Source organism: Sesamum indicum, linkage group LG1 (genome assembly GCF_026168435.1).
Source record: "Sesamum indicum cultivar Baizhima isolate 11 linkage group LG1, ASM2616843v1, whole genome shotgun sequence".
Lineage (NCBI taxonomy): Eukaryota > Viridiplantae > Streptophyta > Magnoliopsida > Lamiales > Pedaliaceae > Sesamum > Sesamum indicum.
In genome coordinates, this window is record NC_142657.1 from 15,825,508 (window position 1) to 15,840,672 (window position 15,165).

The 15,165-nt window shown below is 35.8% G+C and overlaps 2 protein-coding genes across 5 annotated transcripts; both read left to right on the top strand.

Annotated features, from left to right (window-relative positions):
• Positions 1–1,650: 1,650 nt before the first annotated feature.
• LOC105163286 (polyadenylate-binding protein-interacting protein 4) lies at positions 1,651–9,903 on the top strand. 3 transcript variants are annotated; one of them, XM_088881952.1, is made up of 16 exons: positions 1,665–1,809; positions 2,065–2,117; positions 3,577–3,753; positions 3,823–3,966; positions 4,090–4,223; positions 4,455–4,645; positions 4,966–5,143; positions 5,235–5,471; positions 5,981–6,102; positions 6,266–6,335; positions 6,427–6,460; positions 7,438–7,754; positions 7,951–8,097; positions 8,452–8,544; positions 8,633–8,695; positions 9,540–9,903. In XM_088881952.1, exons 3-16 carry the CDS (start codon positions 3,618–3,620, stop codon positions 9,567–9,569), a joined length of 1,896 nt encoding a protein of 631 aa, XP_088738078.1. In that variant the 5' UTR covers positions 1,665–1,809; positions 2,065–2,117; positions 3,577–3,617; the 3' UTR covers positions 9,570–9,903. The 3 variants fall into 3 exon arrangements, with proteins under 3 accessions (XP_088738075.1, XP_088738079.1, XP_088738078.1); XM_088881949.1 differs by lacking the exon at positions 2,065–2,117 and having other exon boundaries at positions 1,651–1,809; XM_088881953.1 differs by lacking the exon at positions 2,065–2,117 and having other exon boundaries at positions 1,651–1,809; positions 7,507–7,754.
• Positions 9,904–11,269: 1,366 nt separating this feature from the next.
• On the top strand, positions 11,270–14,180 carry LOC105163269 (PHD finger protein ALFIN-LIKE 4). Of its 2 annotated transcripts, XM_011081568.3 has the most exons (6): positions 11,270–11,523; positions 11,666–11,698; positions 12,312–12,540; positions 12,943–13,078; positions 13,409–13,683; positions 13,879–14,180. In XM_011081568.3, exons 1-5 carry the CDS (start codon positions 11,433–11,435, stop codon positions 13,670–13,672), a joined length of 753 nt encoding a protein of 250 aa, XP_011079870.1. In that variant the 5' UTR covers positions 11,270–11,432; the 3' UTR covers positions 13,673–13,683; positions 13,879–14,180. The 2 variants fall into 2 exon arrangements, with proteins under 2 accessions (XP_011079870.1, XP_011079863.1); XM_011081561.2 differs by lacking the exon at positions 13,879–14,180 and having other exon boundaries at positions 11,271–11,523; positions 13,409–13,875.
• Positions 14,181–15,165: the final 985 nt, after the last annotated feature.

Here is a 15,165-nt window from a genome sequence, read left to right on the forward strand (position 1 = left end):
TTGTATATATTATATATTAATATTGTTATTAGATATATATGTTACAGTATTATATATTAATAAATATTTTTTCTATGAAAATGAATATGGTGGTGAAGGGAAAAATGATATAAATATAAGATGTATATATAAAAAAGTTTAAATATTTTTACATGATTTATATTTTGTGATGAGATTATGTGATACTCATATTTTTGTCCTATTATCTGGTAATTTTGTCAATTACATATTTTATCTCTATTACTACAGAAATAAATATAATATAAAATTATCACACAATAATCATTCAATTATTCGTACAAAGTAAATAAAATATTAAATTATCATCTTATAAGATATCCCAATATTAATCATGAAGTTATCAATCCCTCTTTAATAACTTGATTTTAACATAACTTTTTGGTTTTCTTTTTAATAGCTAAAGATGGATATTAAGACTTATACATTAATTTCGACACTAGAAGTCAAATATAAAAATATGAATATATCTTGTCTTTTATATTGAAAGAATAAATAAATTTAAATTAATTCATAATGAGATATATTTTCTTAAGTTTGGACAATAAATAAATAAATAAATACATTTATATATTTGGCAGGTGCTTCAAATAAGTAATTTTATTTATTTAATTTGAAATTAAGTTATATTAATTGAAAATTTGAATTTCTAGCAAAATTAAAGAGACGTGACTGAAACATTTCTTTTGAAAACTTATGTAGCTTTTTGAATTAATTGCTACATAATATGAAACATTCCAACCATTGAGAAATATATTTTCCATGTCTCAAGTCTATTTCTTTTTTTTTCTTTCGGACAATGATTGAGTGTAATAAATTAATAACAAAAAATATAGATAAATATTTTTGAATTTTGGATTTTTTAACAAATGTCCCCCCATCTCACTGTTTGGTCTAAAAATACGAAATTATATTTTTTCTAAATAAAAATATGAAATTACACTTACACTCTCTCCTAAGAGTTTCGGTTTATACTTAATCCTCTTTCCGTAAGGTTTGAATGGAAAATGCTAAAGTAAGCAGAAAAAAATATAAATTTTTAATTTTGCACCTCATTTAATCTTTTCGTACTTATAATGGGTGAATATAATATATATGGAGTAAGTTTAACATTATTATATTTTTTCCTTATAAGTACAAAATGGTTAATAAAAAAGTTAAAATGTAGGGTAACATTAAAATTTATGTAATTTTTTTTTACTAAAGTTAGCATTTTTCATAAAGATCCTGACAAAAGGTGTTCAGGTGTAAATAATGAATTTTCGAAGGGGTTGTAAGCGTACTTTTATTTTTTTTTGAAAAAAAGTGTAATATTTTATTTTTAGAGAGGGTTTAAATGTAATTAACTCTATAAATGTTTAAAATAAGAGACGGAATTTTATTTATTTTTTGGATAAGTGAATTTGATGAGGAAAATTATGCTCAATGCCAAGTATAAAAAAAAAAATTAATTTTAGATTGATGCATTTAAAAAATTTAAAGATCTAAATTAAAACAAAATATCTAATTTAAGGGTTAAAAAATGAATAATTATTTCCACCTCATGTTGTATTCCAAAATCACTTTCCCTTGACAAACTCAAATATAAACGGGTCGGGTATTCGGAGTCGTGACGTCCGGAATAAAACGCAGCACACATATTAGCGCCGATCATAATTTCATTTGCTCTTTCCTGATTCGGGTCCGGCTTTCGTGTGGCGGTAACCCCAAAAACCACGGAACGACACCGTTTCCTCTCTGATTCAACCCTTCTCCCGGATCGACCCCTCTCTCGCTCCCCCTATTTCCCTCGTGAGTATCTTTCCACATTCCTGCATGCAATTTATAGGTTTTTTTTGTATTGATTTAATGGTTAGATCATAGGGTTTTCGGGGAGGATTTCTAGGGTTCTTTTTTCCTTTTTACTATTGGTCACTCGTGGACAAATACAATAATCGAATACAAAAAAAATGAAATTGGGTGTAAGACATTCATATGTGTTTGGGCTATGCGCAATCCTCTATAGTTTGTCTGTTCTTTTGATTTTTCTCTTTTTTGCTTATACAGATGGTTGGGCTTCAGCGTGCCCTGGAAATTGTTCATTCTACTTTCCTGATTTGGTTGGTGTTAATAATTACTTGTAGATATTTTTATTGACTTGAAGTAGCAAGGATATTGGTCTAAGTGCAGCAGTATGGGTAGTTATTGGACATTAAACAGTTGATGCAGGTGGCCCTGATGCTTCTTTTTGTACAGTGTTCTGATACTTTTCAGCCTGATTGAATAGTTCAACTCCTATATTTAATTGATGAATATGATTGGATTCAATTCTGGAGAGTTTTCAGTGCCAAATCACATACGGACATTTCCATAGAATTGCATGTTCATATAAATGCAATCCTATGCCAGCTTTTTGAGGGATCTAATGTTTGCTAAGACTTGTATCAAAGACAGTCTACTTTATATGTTTGTCATTCTTGTGTGTATTTAGGATTGCCCAGTATGATGGATTATTAGCTAGGAACAGTTACTTGTTATCATTTGACAGAAAAAACTTTGTTTGGCTTTTAGGTGGTCACTACAAGAAATGGTAAGCTTATGAGATTTAAAGTACGTGATTCATGTGTTCTTTATGGCGTTGGGCTTTGGCAGTTTTCTGAATTCTGAGCACAATTTTGGTCCTAGGAATTACTTCTGCTATTTTTGGTTAGTGCTAACTGAAACAAGATGCTGGATTATCATGTTCCCCACACTTGTAACTCCCGAAACAGGTGATGGATCCCTAGACAAATATGGGCCATTTTCATTAATGCACAGGTTATTATGTAGAAGCATAGCCCTAAAGTATGGTCTAAACAAATGTATACATTGATAAGGTTGATCCAGCCGGAGAAATATAAGTTCTAGCAACATGTGGTTACTCCTGCTAGAGGGTGAACGTAATATTACCTTGCACCTTTACATCTTGAGATCATCATCGGCAGCTACTAGGTTGCGTGAGGAAGCACTTGGGATTTGCTTCTGACGTTATACTATATTGGCTGGTCTTAACATAATTGTGTGAGTTTTATAGTGAAGTTGCTCACTGATATTTTGGGTTGTAGGTATAACCTTTGGACAATTTTATAGATATGCTGCAATATATCATCCCTGTTTTTCATGGCTAGAGTTGATTGAGTTTTGGGCCTTTTGAAAATCTCCAAGCCCAAAAGTAAATACGCAGGTTTTGTTGCTTGGTGCAGTAAATTGTTGATTTACTTACAACTTTACCATGGGTTATCAACATCGTAAAGATACCAAATACCATCATCTAAGTCTACCTTCCCAAAAACTAAAGCATGCGAGGATAGAGACAGTAGATTCTATTTGTTCTCAGGCATCTGATTTTATGGCTGGACAACTGCTGAAATCATATTGTTATCTTTTGTATTAACATGATAAGTTTTCTTGTACTGAATGTGGGCTGACACCAGGCATTCAGTTTTACATTATTCTCTTTGTAATTGATCTTTACGCTATTCCTTGTCAAAGATTTATTGTGAAACCGTTTGTCACATTTCTAGTCATTTTCTGAACCAGGGCCTAGGTAATCTGCATAGACTTGAACTCATCCTTTCAAGATGAATATGCAGCAAGTTGTGCAGCCTAGATCTTCTTCTAATGGATATGGCCGCCGTAAAGTTGAGAGAGACGCTGCAACTAGGTTTGATAATAAATTTAAGACTGGAACAACAAATTCTAGCAGGACTAGTTTTGGTAAGAGTTCTTCCTCTATTCCATCTGTAAATCTAATAACTTCCTTTATTCTAATTCAAGTAATTATAGGTAAAGGAGGGGGACTTGAATCACCATCACGGGATCGACTAATATATTTAACTACATGCCTCGTTGGACACCAAGTGGAAGTCCAAGTGCTGGATGGATCTATATTCTCTGGAATATTTCATGCGACAAATGCAGAGGATTTTGGTATGTGAAAATATAGTTCCACTAGTTTAATGATAAGAAAACTTGCTTAATGAAGCCTAATTTTGAACTATGCATGGAGAATAAGATTGCAATTTCTTTGACAAATATGTTCTTATGGTGCAGGAATTGTTCTTAAAATGGCTAATTTAATTAAAGATCGCTCTCGAGGGCAGAAAAATATTTCAGATTTCCCAAGCAAGCCTCCTGCTCGGACTCTGATCATACCAGCTAAGGATCTTGTACAAGTGATAGCAAAGGTTCTATTGTGTCTCCTGTCCTGTTTGTAAACTTGTATTACTGATTCCAGGTTTCCATTACAGGTTTCCACTGCTAAATCAACAATAATGCATAATCCTGTTGGTAGATGGTTTTGTAGCAGTATTTTGTTAGGGCTTGTCAAGCAGCAGTTTCTTAATTCTGATTAAATGATATATATCTGTTACTGGAAGTTATGAAGTGAACCACCTTTTTTGGTTGCACTGGAATAGGGTCTGCCTGTAACAAAGGACGGCCTAACAAACGAGCTTCAGCATGAAAAGCAGCAAGAGCTTTTGACTGATTCCTGCATATCACAGTCTCGGCATGTGGAGGTGGGGAGAGAATTGGAGCGTTGGGTCCCTGATGAAAATGATCCTGCCTGTCCCGAACTGGAGAATATCTTTGATGGCCCTTGGAATAGGTTTGGAATCACATTTCTTTTCTAAAATTTAGATAACGTTTCTTAGATACATGACCAGTTAGACAACACCTGAAATTTCTCTTTGGCTGAGCTCTTATAAATTGCATTTCTTTTTACTGCCTTTATTTGCAATTTTAAAGTAACCAAGTTTAGGTCAGTATGATGTCCTTTTAGACATGGATTAAGTTATTATTTTGCTGTTTATCTGTTGAAGCATCATTTCTTTCATGGCAAAGTTCCAAGAGGTGGTTCTGAAAATCTACTTTTATGTGCTGCTTCTGATGTTTTGACTGATGCAATGCTTCTTATTGCCATATCAGAGGCTGGGATCAGTTTGAAGCAAATGCAACTTTATTTGGAGTCAAGAGCACCTTCAATGAGGAACTTTACACAACAAAGCTTGAGAGAGGCCCTCAGATGCGAGAATTGGAAAGAGAAGCTTCACGGCTAGCAAGAGAGATTGAGGGTGAAGAAACCCATGATCTTCATCTAGCAGAGGTTAGGACTTGACTAACTATTTATTTGTTTTCTCTTAACCTTTTAGTTTCTGCTTTCTGCTTTCCTTCACCCCATCATATTGTTTCCGTAGGAGAGAGGTATTCAGCTAGATGGAAATCTTGAAATTGATGAAGAAACACGATTTTCGTCCGTTTACCGGGGAGTTGATGACAGTGGATATGATGAGATTGAGGACATACTGTTGGATGCACGAAATGATGAAACATTTGGAGGCATCTCCAGTTCTGTTATTGGCAAACCTCTGATGGACATGCATAGTGGGAAAGCTAGTGATGGCACTCGTGTGTCGTCAAGATCTTCCTCACTGGTACTTATCCTACAGGAAATAGCTTTTCTTCATTCTCGTACCAAGATTGGGGGCGTACTGTTTTTTAATTTACTTCCCCGATCTTTTCTAATGAATGCATTAGATTGTTCAAAAAGGAGTACAATTCAAGTTGAATAGTCCATTGGACAAAAGAAGAGCGACAACCTGTGACTAATCCCTCAATTTTTATTTTCTTTTGGGTGGGGTGGGGGGGAAGGAATAGCGGGTTTAACATGCATGTTTGGCTGAAATTCTCTAAAGTATTTTCTTTCCTCATTTTCCTCCATCTTTTATCCCACACTTTTCTCCTGCTTCTCTTCCGTTGAAACTATAGACTGCACTGTTGCAGAAACAGTGAGGCTTTCTCTATTTTCTATAAATTTTCTCTATTCTTTTATTTGCATTTCTTCTGTTGTGAGGGTTCATTTAAATGGACTAATTTTTTTACTGTCCTTTTTTGGATACCATTAGCCTTATGTTTTCATTGATATTTGCTTTTCTTGCTGCAGGAAGAAATGCAATCTATGACTGCTATGAGCAGGGATGTGTATCATTCAGGTTCCGAGGATCAAGGTCAAGAGTTGTTAGCTGAAGGGCTTTCTAAAGATTTCGCTGTGATTGATGCAACCAGGTCTGTTTAGTTCAACGTAATGCATAAATTAACACGAAGGCCCATGTTATCTTGAGTGAGAACATGAATTGTTGGATGATATTTTGATTTTCCTTAAGTTTAATTACCACATCTTGTCTTGAAGAAATTCCACTAATGGCTAAGGGGTGTTATTTTCATTCAGGGTTCAGGGTAACCAACTTATTGGTCATGCTGAAAGTAGTTGCGCTAAGGAGGATAAAGATAAGCAACTGGTTAGTGTTTGTTGACTTCTCTGAAGCTGGGTTTCTGTTTCAGTGTTAAAAAGTGGTGAGTACTTCCTCACACATTTCCTTTTCCCTACAGGTGCTTGATCAAAGTCGAGCATCAAAAGCTGAGGGTGAGCGACTTTTCCTATTACTGCTGTCTAAAATTGTTCCTGATTGTAGTTTTTGATTTATCGAAGTAATATCTCGGAGGTGACTATTCAGCTAGTTTTCTTTTCTAATTGGGGTGAGGGGGCTGATAAAGAAGGGTACTGTGTTCGTTTTTCTCTGGGAGGAGGTTTGCCAGAGTTTTGGAATGGGGAAGACTGCTTAATTTTGTGTGCCCTTTAGTGAGCTTTTGCTGAGAGTTGCTTGATGGACCTCGGCTGTTGCCTTCCTTTGGAAATGTTAAGATAACTTATGTTTGTAAGGTTCCTTGTCTTAAAAATTTTTGCCATGCCTATTGACAATTTTTTCATTCTGTATAGCTAAAACTTGTCTTAATATTGGCATCCCCCTCTTCTGCAGTGGTGCTTGCATAAAATATAGAATGAATTTCCTTTGATTGGATTGTGTACAAGCAATAAAATAAACACAACTCCTTAACCTGTTGAGATCTTGTTCTTATGCAACTGACTTGCAGGAATCCTGAGTTCTTTAAAATTTAGGGATAATTACATTTAGACCCCCTGGTCTATTTACACAACCTGCCTTTTGGATAATTACACATACACCCACCGGAAATGTCAACATTATTTACACAAACCACCCTTGCCTATTGGAAAATTACGCATACATGCCCAAAAACGTCAACATCATTAAACAAACTACCCCTGACTGATATGATAGGGGTGGTTTTTGCAACTATGCAAAAAGCACGATAGTTTGTGTAAATAGACCATAGCTTATAGGTCAGGGGTGTAATGTAAGTATCCCTAAAATTTATCGGAATGTGTTCTGAATCTTTGCTTGGCTCAATGTGGTGGGCCTGTTCTGCCATCATTATTCTTTATCTTTGGCATTTGTGAGTTCTATAGAATCTATCTTCCTTGTGCCACTTTATTCATCTTAGTATACATTTAGTTTAACATTAATATTATTCTGTTCACAGATTCAGATTCACCGCTGAAATTAAAGAAAGAAACCTCTGATAAGATTGCATTGTCTGCAAATGCTACAGCATTTGATCCATCACAGGCATCACTAAAAGGTACTGAAAAGGCAAGCGCCTCTAGTGAGCTGTCAGAGGTTGCAATACCTCCCAAAACTCAAGGGACAGCAAGTTCTGTTGCACGACCCGGTAGTTCTGCTTCATCTACTTCTGATCGTGGAGGTGCAACTTCAACTTCTGCTGGCCGAGGATTATCATCGAGTTCATCTGTCAGTTCATTGTCCTCAGAGAAGTCAACTCTGAATCCTCATGCTAAGGTGGGATGATAGACACCCAAAGTTTCTTTGTATTAGCGACTGTGGCAGATATGCACACTGCGTCCTATAAATCAATCAAATTAATGTGCATGAATGATGAATTTATGGATTGTTTTCATTATTGTGTCATATTTCTGCCACCTGCCTATAGCATATTATGCTAATCTGTTCTTGCTGTACTTGATTTGTCTGGCAGGAATTTAGATTAAACCCAAATGCCAAGAGTTTCATCCCATCTCAGACACCTTTGAGGCCTGCTTCCCCAGTTGCTGATAGTCCCTTCTATTATCCAGCTAATATGGCATCTGTTCCGCAGATGCCTGGAATGCCAGTTGGAATTGGGGTGAGTGTGAAGTTCTCTGTTGCTGTCTGGTTTTCATTTTTCTTATGGTGCAGAAGTGTGGCCTTTGTTAGCTGTGAATAATACGATTTTTAATTCCTTGCATTTATAGAAACCAAAAGGTGCTATATAATACATGTAGTATTTATAGATTCTACTTTCGTTCTTAAAAACATTGCCTGTTCCCTCTTTGCAGGAAAAAGTTATTATCAAACCCTTATAGCTGGTAACTATAGTGAGAACTAGGGGTTCATAAATCCGTCACATCCTTATAAATATTACTAAAGTGATTATTTGTTGCATTTACTATTCCCAAACTGGCTTTAGTTTTTTGATGCCTAATAATTTACTTTACAGATTGGACCTTCCTTTGCTGCGCAGCAGCCTGTTATATTCAATCCACAGGCTGCACCAATGCCACAACCATATTATCATCCAAATGGGCCGCAGGTTTGTTGTGTTCTGGAATCTAGCTCTACCCATAATATTCTGCCTGTTTTTTGTTGTACTACGGGTGTTTAACTGGATACCAATGCAGTATGGGCAGCAGGTGATGATGGGACAGCCTAGGCCAGTTCTATACATGCCAGCATATCCTGCGGTAAGATAATTACATCTTATGTTCTTCTGCTGTTCTATACTTCTATTCTCAGTACAGTATTGCTCCTAGTATTAACTGGATCGTTGTTGCATCATTATGGAAAAATCACCTGGAGTCCTTTGCCTCTATTTGGCTTCTAAGCTCAAAAGTAGATTGTTGTGCCTGCATGCATGCCAGTGTCGATTGACCATACTGATACTGTTGTGCCTGCATGCATGCCAGCTCAGAAGTAAGCACTTGTAGACTGTTGTGCCTGCATGTCAGTGTCGATTGACCATACTGAGATGCTCTAGGTAAATAAAGGGAAGAGGATCTAAAGGAGAAAACAGAAAAAAGATTGGGAAAATGGTGGTAGAGAGGTTGATTATGTTGTTAGCATGCCTCTGTAATAGAAAATATGAGAAGGACGTTAACAAGTAAACAAGAGAGGGTAAAACAAAATATGGCAGACTGAATTAGTATCAATTGCTACATGATGATTCCATAATGGTCCTCCCTAAGAAGCTCCCGCTATCAAGAAATCCTCAATTTTGTTGCTATCTATATCCTGTCTGCTGCTTATATGACTTGCTTCTAAGTACCTATAGATGATAAAAGGAAATCTAGGTGGTAGAAAATGGCCTGACCTCCTTACTGTTTTTTAATAGCTTCAGCCTTCACGAGCTTATAAGTAATTCTAACAATGAATTCGACCACTTCACATACCATGAGACCTCCTTCAAGTTTTGATGTTCTGAAAGAGAGTTCCTGATACATCCCTTTCTACTTGATTTGCTTTCTCAATTGGTCAACCAGGTTAATAGCTTTCTGACTTTATTCTTTGTTCCTTGATATATTTGTGCAGGAAATGCCATACAAGGGAAGGGAATTTTGACCAATTATGGCAAATTGCAATGATGGTTCTCTGATCGTGGAAAATTAAAATATTTCTGACAGAAGACCACATGGAAATGATTTTAGGATGAAGCTCAGCAGCTGATGAAGAAATGCAAAAGCTTTGAGACCTTCTGCGCGAACCGGATTTTTTCTTTAAGGATGTGGTAACATAAATATATAAGTCGGTACATTAACCATATTCTGGAGTCTCTTGATGTTCTAACATGGAGTACTAAGTTTACTTTTTTTTCTTTGGATATTTTTTTATTTTGGCTTAAGATATTGAATTATTCCAATTATCAATTAAGTTTATTTTTGGTTTGTAAATAAAATACCCCATCTCCATCAACCCCCCGCCCCCAATTCCCATTTGGTTTGACTGTATGTATGCTAGTTTGGGCGTCCGATGTTTGAGTTCTTCGGCAAAATGTGGCCATCGTGGATCTTCAAGTGCATCTTAACAAGCCCTTGCGGAGTTTTGCGCCACTGCAATCTCAATGAGATGTCCATGTCCCTCATCTCATTCTCTCCAGTGCACAATAGCTTTGATGGATGACAATAATTTCGAATATGTTTTATCATCTGAAGTATTATCTTATTTTCCTGTTTTCTTTTGGATCATTAACTATCTGCCTTCTCTTCTGATTATATTTCATAGCTTCATTATTCTGCTGTGCATGGTTCTTTAAGGTTGGGTGCATGAACCTATGGCACTAAGGTCCAGTGGAACATTATTACGTGTTAGTTAGCATTAATACTATGTCTTAGATTAAGTAACTCATTGTTGCGTTGACAATGATGTTTTAATTTTTTTATGCAATTGATGTTTAAGCATTAGAAAGAAACACAAGAATATCTTACATAATTGTGACGATGTCGTTGCATAAATAAATAATATAGGGACATATGAAGATAAAAAGCAATAACTATGTAAGAATTGTGAGAATACCATGTTAGACGACTATCTAACGATACATATACGAACGCATGATCATGGTACAAAAACAATCATATTGAATATGAGGTTGGAAAAAATATAGACAAATGCTATTATTGGTAAAAATCTTGGTTTTGTTTGGTTGTATGAGAGTAAACGTGTAAGGCGAGCTTAATAACCTTGGAAAATATGGTAGTAATTTTTTCTTGGATTATAAGGTAATGAATTTTAAGTACTTTACCTTGTTTTGTATAATTAAAATCACATGGGAAGGGAGAAAGTTATTATTTCTAATTTTTCCAATTAGTTTATTTATTTATTTTTTCTAATTTTGTGTTTATGAATAAGATTAGAAATAAAAATCAAAATTAAATGATTTCCCTTTAATCTCTCAAGCCATGTTTGGACTGGAAACGAAAAAAGAAAAAGAAAATTTATAGCTGTAAGTACAATTATATTTCCTTTTCAGAAGTAAAATTTACACAAATACCATGAAAAATATTACCCTAACATCTTTAAAAAATATAATTGTAATTTTGCAAAAGACAAAGGTGTTGGGTGTATTTTGGCTTAATTTCAGGATTTTCAATATAATTTATCTCAATAATTACAATTTATAATAAAAAAAGGATTACTTCAACTAATACATAAATAATTAGTAAATATCCAAAATTCAATTCTAAATTCTTGAATAAAAAAGAAAAAGGAAAACAGAAAATGGGGAGTCGGACACCTGACCTCACTCTCAAATATAGTTAAACCCCTCCATCTTCATTAGATTCAAATCCGCCCCATCCATTTCCATTTCCCTTTTCTCTCCTTTCTAATTTTAATTCTCCATTGTTATTCTCTTAAACCTCCAGACACACACTTTTGCTGAATTTCCCCTTTTTCATTCTCCTTGCTGCAACCTTGTGCTCGAGAATGGAGGCTGGATATAATCCTCGTACTGTTGAGGAAGTTTTTAGGGATTTTAAGGGTCGAAGAGCTGGGCTTATCAAGGCCCTTACTACAGGTTTTGTTTTCTGCTTTTGTTGCTCTTGTTCCTTTTTCACGCTTTTTTCGTGTGTGATAATTCTTGGACTTGTTTTTTTTCTTTTTTTTTGGTGTTTTCTTTCTTTCTTTTTCTTTTTTTGATGCGGGGTGTTGTTTTGCAGATGTCGAGGAATTTTTCCAGCAGTGTGATCCTGGTAAGTGTTTTGTGTTTTTGTATATTTTATGTTATTCCCTTTTCCTTTTAGCTCTTTTCAGTTTTCCGTTGTCTCTTACTGCTGTTAATTTGTTTACGTGCTTGTGTTTATGGAGGAATGGCTCTGTTTTGCATGAATCCCGTTGAGCGGAAATGCGTTTTTCTGTATACTTTGGTTGATTGGGCTTAGTTGAGATTGTGAGTTTTAAGTAGATGCATGTAATTTTCTGGATATTGGTTTTGTGTGTTCATTACATTATCTGGGTGGCTTTGTAACTTATATGATTAAAATTCTTCAATAAATAGTTCCTTCAGAAAGAATTCGTTTTCTTGTATGTGTCTGCAAATGGGGTTTTGAGCTTATCGACTGTAATGTACCTTGAAATGGCAAGGCATTATGTTGGTTATTGCAAACTATCATCAATGAAACCTCAGTACTGGGTAAACTATTGGTAATTCTTGCTTTTATCCAAATCCTTAAATTGAATTCATGGGCTGCAATTACTTCTTTTTGGTGTCTTATCTTGACGCTTCTGACTTTTTGGTGTATTACTGGTGTTTTAGGAAGCCATCTTGTTCAGCTAATATTGAATTATTCATGCTTTGCACTACAGATAAGGAAAATTTGTGCTTGTATGGGTTTCCTAGTGAGCAATGGGAGGTCAATTTGCCAGCTGAAGAAGTACCTCCTGAAGTCCCCGAGCCTGCCCTGGGCATCAACTTTGCCAGGGACGGGATGCAAGAAAAAGACTGGCTATCTCTAGTTGCTGTCCACAGTGATGCCTGGCTGCTTGCTGTTGCATTCTATTTTGGTGCTCGATTTGGATTTGATAAAGCTGACAGGTAGGTCTAGTGCTATTTATTCTTTCTAAGTGGTGCTATAGCATATTGTTATTGTTGAATATTTTCACACAAAAAGCAGTAGAAGTGATGCCAATCCTTGCCTAGTCTGTATTAATATGTAGGTACCTTGATCTTTGTTATAGAGGCTGCATGGTTATAGCAAGTTAGTTTATGCAAACCTTCAGTCACTGGAGGAAATTGGGACCACCTTAAATTTGGATGATCATGTTTTTTTGTTGTGGTGGGGAAGTTGGTTTGGATGTGATGTTCATAGAAACCGACTATGCAGTTGCATATTGTCTTGTGCTCTTTCTTCTGATACATTGACATCTTTTCTGTGTAGCTTGCTTAAACCTTTGGTAAAGGTTGTGCTTATGTGATGACTTTTGCCACTTGATGCAGGAAGCGGCTATTCAATATGATCAATGATCTCCCCACTGTATTTGAAGTTGTTACAGGTGCTGCAAAGAAACAACAGAAAGAGAAATCTTCAGTCTCAAATCATAGTAGCAACAAGTCCAAGTCAAACTCTAAATCGGTAGGCAAAGGGTTCTAAGTTTGCTACTTTATTTCAGCTGCTACATGTTCCATTTGTCTATTTTCACATGATTTTCTACTTAGTAGTAATATCAAAATTTGACTATTATTCGTTGGGTCTTGACTGCTTCCTTACCCATATTGATCTTTATTTTCCCTTATCATGTCATGCTCGCAGCGCGGCAATTTTTAGGCTGTTTTGTCTAGAGTAGTTGACTGGCAGTCTAGATGTCATGTAGTCCAACCGCAATATTTCCACGGAAATACAGTATTGTCAATCTTCTTCAGCACCTCCTCAATAGCAATGCTAATGTGCTTGTTTTGGTGACAGCGGCCACCTGAAACTCAGGGAAAATATTCAAAGGCACAACCAAAGGATGATGAAGAGGGGTTGGATGAGGAAGAAGAAGATGAGCATGGAGAGACGTTATGTGGTGCCTGTGGAGAGAACTATGCATCAGATGAATTCTGGATATGCTGTGACGTATGTGAGAAATGGTTTCACGGAAAGTGTGTCAAGATTACTCCTGCTAGGGCCGAGCATATCAAGCAGTACAAGTGTCCCTCATGCAGCAACAAGAGAGCTCGCCCGTAGCATAGAATGTGGTGAATCTCTAGCTCTGTACTTTCCAAAAACTCTACTTTCAGTTAGATTGTTTCTTGTCCAAGTGCTAAATTTAGTGTTAACCTGTGAATGTGCACTTCTGCTCGGCAGATTTCGGTCTCCGTACAGTACTATTTGTTGTAGTGTTACAAGTAGTTCAGCAGATTTACTAAAACTTCTTTGCTTCTGCTCAATAGGATTTAAGTTTTTCACCTTCTCCGAGAAAGCTCTTCCTATGCGCTGCATTTCTTTTCAATCAGGCTCTCTCTGGTGGTTTCTCTCTTCTGATTCATGTGAGATTCAACAATTCAGATGATGAAGAGGATTAGTGGTCATTGGCCCGTCTTATATTTACAAATTTTGAATAAGCTATGCTTTTCCTTTTTCGACAAGGAAATAAGCCCGTATTATGAACTTTTTTCTGTTTGCCTGAATTTAGTGACACCTATCCAATTGGTGTAATAAATGATATCATCGTACATAAAGCTACTTTTCCGTATTATTATCTTGAAACAAAACGCAAATAAAGGCTCAGCACAAAGATAATCATAAGTATTATTACTAGCCAGTAATGGATGTTTAATCTGACCCTCTTTCCTGCTCCACTGAAAATTTGACACAACTCTTATCAAGATAAGATTTCCATTTTAAAGTGGAGGTAATGAGGCTGATCAAGAAGGAAGAAATTCATATGCAATGCCTGGAAAGTCGTTTTGCCGGCTCTACAGGTTAGTCTACAACACGATATGATATGAATTCATACCAAAATCAAGAGAGAAAACACCTCAGACGGCTGCCTTGTATGTTTGATGCTCCTCCAATCAAACCCTCGTTCAAGCGACGACCATCATTTTTACCTAATTGAAATTTCTTGGTCACATCAGTTAGAATGATGGATGATTTGAAATAAGCTCCATATATTTTGAATTATTGGATCCAAGAAGGTGCATGGAATTTGCATTGATAAGGTTGCAATTCAATTGAAATGACTTAGCATTCTACGCTGTGTATGTGGTTGGAGAATCTATTGTAGTTGGTGACCCTTTCTAGTATCCATCACCCACCAAGGAAGACTTGAAACTCAGATATATAATTCCAAACATTTCATCAACTACTTTTCCCTTTTCTTTTCTGGTACTATTGTAAGTGCCGTTTTACAGTAAATATGAGGCCAAGCATAGAATATTTTGCTGGCTGCTACTCAAATGTTGACATCTAAAAGTTAAAAATGTTATTGTCCTCTTTCTTTAAGGCTAACAACAACAACTTTCATCACATTGTGTACCATGATCCAAGATCTAAAAGCTTGAAATGTTGTGGAGAAAAAGAAATATATATATGGGTAAGTTACGACAAGCTCCCTTGAGATTGAAACAAATACCTTTCTAAATTAATGACCATATAACAAATACTCTTCGTGACAACCAATTGTAAAGGGTATTTTTTAGACGATCATTAATTTCAGAAAGATATTTATAATTTTC

What these genes read in the sequence shown, in the direction of transcription:
- LOC105163286 (XM_088881949.1), top strand. Translation starts at nt 3,618, where the DNA reads ATGAATATGCAGCAAGTTGTGCAGCCTAGATCTTCTTCTAATGGATAT. An exon ending in AGGATAAAGATAAGCAACTG is followed by an intron (nt 6,336 to 6,426) that starts GTTAGTGTTTGT and finishes TTTTCCCTACAG; the next exon opens with GTGCTTGATCAAAGTCGAGC. An exon ending in ACATGCCAGCATATCCTGCG is followed by an intron (nt 8,696 to 9,539) that starts GTAAGATAATTA and finishes ATATTTGTGCAG; the next exon opens with GAAATGCCATACAAGGGAAG.
- LOC105163269 (XM_011081568.3), top strand. Translation starts at nt 11,433, where the DNA reads ATGGAGGCTGGATATAATCCTCGTACTGTTGAGGAAGTTTTTAGGGAT. An exon ending in TATCAAGGCCCTTACTACAG is followed by an intron (nt 11,524 to 11,665) that starts GTTTTGTTTTCT and finishes GTTGTTTTGCAG; the next exon opens with ATGTCGAGGAATTTTTCCAG. An exon ending in GGATTTGATAAAGCTGACAG is followed by an intron (nt 12,541 to 12,942) that starts GTAGGTCTAGTG and finishes CACTTGATGCAG; the next exon opens with GAAGCGGCTATTCAATATGA.